This window comes from Eptatretus burgeri, chromosome 11 (assembly GCF_056783735.1).
Source record: "Eptatretus burgeri isolate ZD-2024b chromosome 11, Ebu_testis_v1, whole genome shotgun sequence".
NCBI lineage: Eukaryota > Metazoa > Chordata > Myxini > Myxiniformes > Myxinidae > Eptatretus > Eptatretus burgeri.
Window position 1 is genome coordinate 56,010,080 of NC_140971.1, and position 6,000 is coordinate 56,016,079.

The window sequence follows — 6,000 nt, forward strand, 5'->3', positions numbered from 1 at the left end:
TTCATTGGGGGTGATTGCTTGATTGCTTAAGCCACTTGACAAGCACTCTACAAGTTGATTGGTAATGGAACACACACACACACACACACACACACACACACACACACACACTTCTGTTTTTATAATCAGTGCAACAAGCCAAACGTCACATGAACACACAATGATAAACCTTGAATTGGGTAATTGTAGCAAGGTATTCTTGGACCAGCAGGAATCATTCCGAGTGATCACTCATCAGTTTGCTCAATGTCACAATTCCACTAATGGTCTTCCTTTGAAGTCATGACTATAACTATGGCTGGATGTAAATATACTCTCTGTTTGGAAAAAAGTGAGAAAGCCCTGAAGGATTTTTAATCTTCACTCATGTGTGCCTTTTCAGCCACTTTTGGCATCAAAGTTGAAAGTGCACGACACATGTGGTGTTCACAACTTGCATGGAATACCAGGAATTCTGGGAGGACTTTCTGGAGCCATTGCTGCGGCCTTTGCTAGTGAAGAGGTCTATGGACTAAGGTGTGGTTACGTGAAAGGCCTGGGGGATTCCTATGATAATGATTAAATTAAATATTATTAGTGTGTTATTAAAACACACTATAGTGTTATTAAAACGTTGGTTTACATGTGTACAGCTCGTTAAATGGTGTCGGCTATTCCTTTCATTATGATAATTGTGTTAAGAATACAAATATTGCATTGCTGGGCCATAAGGTGGTAGTTCATTTGGTGGTCCTATTAATTTATTCAAGATTTTTCTCCATCACCTGCATGAACTGTGATCCTGGAGGTGGGTTGGAAATTTGAAAATGTGTTTGCCACTCCCAACATACAGATCAAACTATATAGCTCTTTCTTGAGCTCACCCACCTGATTTGTAGGTTGGTTCAAATGGGGACTGAGGATGGAACCTGAGGAGAGATGGTTTAAAGGATGTGTGATGATAGAGAGACAGAGACAGAGACAGGAAGTTTCTGATGCACGATGTTGGTGATTTGAGACAGAGCCTTCAACTTGTGGAACAGCTTTCCAGAGGCTGTGCTATCCCACCATTCCCTTCAAGGCTTCAACCACACAGTGCATCACTGTTTCATGCCACCACCGCCCCCCACCCCCAAACATTTTTTTATTGCCCTCATTAACCTTTCCCAACTCAACCCTCTTACTTACAGGTTGTATGTTTACTCCCATCCTCTCCAACCATTCCTGTTCATTCACCCCTTACTTAATGTGTCCAATACTTACCTGCAGTCCTGCTGTCAGTTTATACCCTCCGTCAGCTCGCTCTCCATTGGAGCCTCAATTTTGTTGAGAAAAAAAAGTTTACTTTTTTTATTTGCTTTATGTTTATAAACGATTACCTTTTTACAACAGTTTAAAGTTTATTAACGTTGCTTCAACTGGTTAATTCTTCCTTCTTTTTTTTTCATTTCCAGCTTGTACTTGACCTTTCCAACATTAGTGCCAAATGATGAAAACACTCCTCTGTTCAAACGTCTTCACAAATGGAGCAAGGCTATTGAACCTGGACAAGGACGCTCTCCCGCGGAGCAGGGTGGGTACCAGGCTCTGCAGGTCCTCATCTCCTTGATTATGGCGATAGGTGGTGGCTTGATTACAGGTAAGCACTCGCACGTGAGCCCTTGCCAGTAACATTGAACTAAACGCAGCACTGTGCTTTAAACCACAAGGACCAGTCACATGCACTCGTCATTTTACTTTCGATAATTAGCTACAACAAAAACACGGGGAATACCTGCACATCCAAGCATTTCAGGATATTCACAAATCAAAATGCCACCTTTACCACCTGATGCATCATCAATGCCTTGGTTATAATCTGGTGCCGCATCGCTGATTGCATCCTATTGCCTCTGATGCTTGCAAAATCATCTTGAATATGATTATTTGAATCTACAAAAGGCAAAACTTCTTTACGATCCCTTGTACGTACAAAATGAACACGAGGATTGACAAATCATTTTTCAAGTGTTTCTCTGTCACGGCGTTGAACCGTTAGCCTTCGACGCTCACTTCTTGTTTTATTGATATTTTGATTGTTAAAACAGACAAGTTTACCAATTGCACAGATGTTCAAAACAATTCGTATTAAGTTTGTATTTGTAACCATTCTGTAAGGTTTATGAACACTCATTTTCATCCAGGTTTCTTCCTCAAACATACTTGGTGGGGGCAGCCTTCTGATGTCAATTGCTTCGAGGACAGCATGTACTGGGAGGTAACGTGGCATTCACACTTCATATGTCCTGCCAGTTAAACTTGTTAGAGTTAGGCCTCACACACAGCAACAAGTAACATGATGCAACCCGAGGCAAGACTCTATTCGGTGTGTGCAAAAGGAACAAACAAGATGTTGGCCTTCTCGAGAGCAGTCACGGGGGATTTGGCTTGCCGACCCGGCAAACACGGCCATTCAGTAAACGTCGTGTCAACTCTTACTGAAATGATCACTAGCACAGTCAGCTTTCAGCTGATCCAAGCTGCAGTGGTCACCCCGCTTGAAGTTTTCCTTTTCGCACAAAACTCCACTTGTGGGAAAAAAAGTGAGATGGGGTAATAGGAGGTGAAGGGGGCTCTCTCTGCTGTTAGCCAATCCAAACGACTTCAACCAAGGTCAACTCCAAGATCAGCTCGGATTGACCCAGGCACATGTGGAGGCATGAGGTGGGATTTGTCAGGAGGGTGGGAGAGGGGGTATGGGAGCATGTCATCATTGCTGACTGCCAAGAAATGAATAGCTATTTCGATGAATGAATGAGTGAATGGGTACACGTCCTGCTGTTAATCACTCAACCACATCCTCAGTTTTGGAATTTGTTCATGTTCTATACATACACTTTTATTTAATTAAAATGCATGTTGTATATGTGCATACCAGATGCTCAAGACTGATTCAACTGACTTAATGCAACCGCAAAAGGCTTCCCTTGTGTTATCTCGGGACAGGTTGTATCATTGCACATGAGGCCTTAAAAAGCACAAATGATTTTTGGAAATAATTCACAAATTTATTTTGAAAAGAACCCTAACCTAAACTAAATATTCCTATTTTTATCCAGTGTCAGGTTCACAGCGGAACTTGTACATACATTACATACAAGACAAGGACAGGAGGGAACAGTGTGCTTTTACATGAGTTACAAGGCATTGGTATAGGTAATGAACAGATCTAACATGGGAGTTGAATCTCGGATTTCATAACCGTCATGAGCTTGGTACTCAGATGGGAACGACAAAAAAGCAATCACATAATGATGAGGGCATATCGAGTTATCAGGGGTCAGGGAGGGGGGCAGGAAGGGGGTGGTAGAGTGAAGGGGCAAATCGAAGTTAAGCACAAAACTTTACACTACAGAAGTTCGAATATCGCACACAAAAAGCAGCATTACACAAATTCAGTGACTTTCTATGGCATCACAGTTTTTCTTTTCCTTAAATCAATAGTCAATGAGTTCATGTATCTATCTATAATTCCAGCAATCTCTGTGCGTGCGTGTGTCTGTCTGTCTGTCTGTCTGTCTGTCTGTCTGTCTGTCTGTCTGTCTGTCTGTCTGTCTGTCTGTCTGTCTGTCTGTCTGTCTGCGATCGCCGTTTCTCGACGACCACCAGTCCGATCTCATTGAAACTTGCCAGGAATATTGCCGGGGACCCGCGGATGTGCTTTTCAAGGTTTGATATCGATCGGACGAGCGGTTCCCAAGTTATGGCCATTGATCTGTCGACCAATGACAAGACACTGTGCTATGACATCATGAAGATGTCACAATGAATGTTTATTTATTTATGTTTTTTTTTGCACGATCGACGGTCCGATTGATTGAAACTTGCCAGGAATATTGCTGGGGACCCGCGGATGTGCCTTTTCGAGGTTTGATATTAATCGGACAAGCGGTTTCCAAGTTATGGCCATTTATCTGTCGACCAATATCTGCGAGAGAGGGGGACGGGAGAGTGGGGGCGAGAGAGGAATGGTGAGATTAGGGGGAGAGAGGGGGAGAGAGAGGGGAGTGGGAGTGGGGATGAGAGAGAGAGGGGGGAGAGGGGTGTGAGAGAGGGTGTGGGAGTGGGGGTGAGAGAGGAGGGGGAGAGCGTGGGGGGGAGAAAGAGGGGGTGAGAGAAAGGAGGGGTGAGACTCGGGAGGAGAGAGGGGGAAAGAGAGGGGTGAGAGAGGAGAGGGAGAGAGGGGGGAAAGAGGAGGGTGAGAGAGAGGGGGTGTTACAATTCAAGAGAGGGAGAGAGAGGAGGGGGTGAGAGTGGGGCGAGAGAGGAGGGGGGAGAGAGGAGGGGCGAGACTTGGGGGAGCGAGGGGGGAGAGAGAGAGGGGCGTCACAATTCTTCTTCATTTGATATGACGTCACAATTGACGCTGGAGACCTGAATATGTTTCCCAGGTGTTTCCTAAGTTATGGCCATTTATGATACGGTTGGTCCGATCTAATTGAAATAATGCCCCAATCCAGTCATCGTTTACACCCCTAATGGGCCTGTACTAGTGATTATAAATTCTATTGGTAAAACATTTTTAATAAGCCTGAACAGTTTTGCATTTCCTGATGCACATTGTACACGGTTTATAGCATTACTGTGCATGGAATAACGTGTCAGAAATGTGTGCGGCAAAGTGACATCTTATGCACTTCTTCCAGGTGCCTGAAGCTGAGGGGTTTGAAGAGGTCAAAACTGATGGAGAGCATCCCTTGGATTCACAGGATAAGCTCTAATTGCAAACATGCATTATCAACTATATATATATACTTGGACACAAACGAACTATCTTGCAAGCAGACATACAGGCATTTGAACATGTACACACACACACACACACACACACACACACACACACACACACACACACACACACACACACACACACACACACACACACACACACACACACACACACACACACACACACACACACACACACACACACACACACACACACACACACACACACCTCTGGAGGCAATGAAAGCACTTGATAAACGTCGAGTAAAAGTACGAGATGATCAGAATACTGCCAAAAAAGCCACAGACACACAACAATCTTTAAATTTTATCTTTGGAAAGAGTTTCAAGTTTGCACAACATGGCGGTCGTATTGTGGGAATGAAATGTTTGAGTTGAGGATAAGAAGGATCAAAATTCCAGCAATTTGTTTACTAACCTGAGTTAAGTGAAAATGAAATTAAGTTGTCAAAGTTTCTAAATACGTAAAAAAAAAATATTTCGTTGTAAACGACACACAACTACATGGATTTCAGTGGAGCCATGAAAAGGAACTTGTGAATATAAGGGTTTACAGATGTCACACCAAGAGGATAGTAACTTCACAAGGTCTATTTTTTTTCTCAACAAGAGTGAGGCCAATGGTAGAACGAAGTTAAATTGACAGTTGGGTAGTGGGGCAATGATTGGGCACAACCAGCAAAGGTATAAATTAACAGGAAAGGAAAAGAGCGAGAAAGGGAGGAAACACTGAAACCAGCAAGTAAGATGGTTAGGTTAGAAAGGTTAATTGGTGGGGGGGGGGGGGTAATAAAGATCATGAGTCAGGATGGGGGGGGAGGGTGGGGAGATGACACGAGGTGGCAGTGTGCTGACTGAAGTCCTGGAGGAAAGAGTGGGAAAGAACAACCTCTAGAAGATGGTTCCTAAATGGGAGAAGCGAGGAACAAAGTAGTTGAGATGTACAGTCAGTCTGGATTTTGGAAGTTTAACCAGAAGGGGGTTACTGGAAGACCATGTGTATCCTGGAGATGCTGGTGAGGGTCAGAGGCAGGGATCAGAGGGAGAAATATCAGAAGAGGGGTTAAAAAACAGAGACCCCACCGACCTGCCTGCAATGTGAAAACAAAACAGATCTTGTGCTTCAGCCTCATCGTGGGAGATTCCAATAATGTTGGGAGTTTTCAATTCCACAGAATCGAGGAGAGACGGATGTGATGCCAGGGCATCAGCCCATATGGGAGATCACGACTC

The 6,000-nt window shown here is 43.9% G+C and overlaps 1 protein-coding gene across 1 annotated transcript in view; it reads left to right on the forward strand.

Annotated features, from left to right (window-relative positions):
- The window catches only part of LOC147017112 (ammonium transporter Rh type B-like), a 45,570-nt gene extending 40,638 nt beyond the window's left edge, over positions 1–4,932 (forward strand). The window contains exons 8-11 of the mRNA XM_085846499.1: positions 383–516; positions 1,434–1,618; positions 2,163–2,236; positions 4,665–4,932. Of these exons, the coding sequence (XP_085702625.1) occupies positions 383–516; positions 1,434–1,618; positions 2,163–2,236; positions 4,665–4,739 (468 nt within the window). The 3' untranslated portion in view covers positions 4,740–4,932. The remainder of the gene's footprint in view (positions 1–382; positions 517–1,433; positions 1,619–2,162; positions 2,237–4,664) is intronic.
- Positions 4,933–6,000: the final 1,068 nt, after the last annotated feature.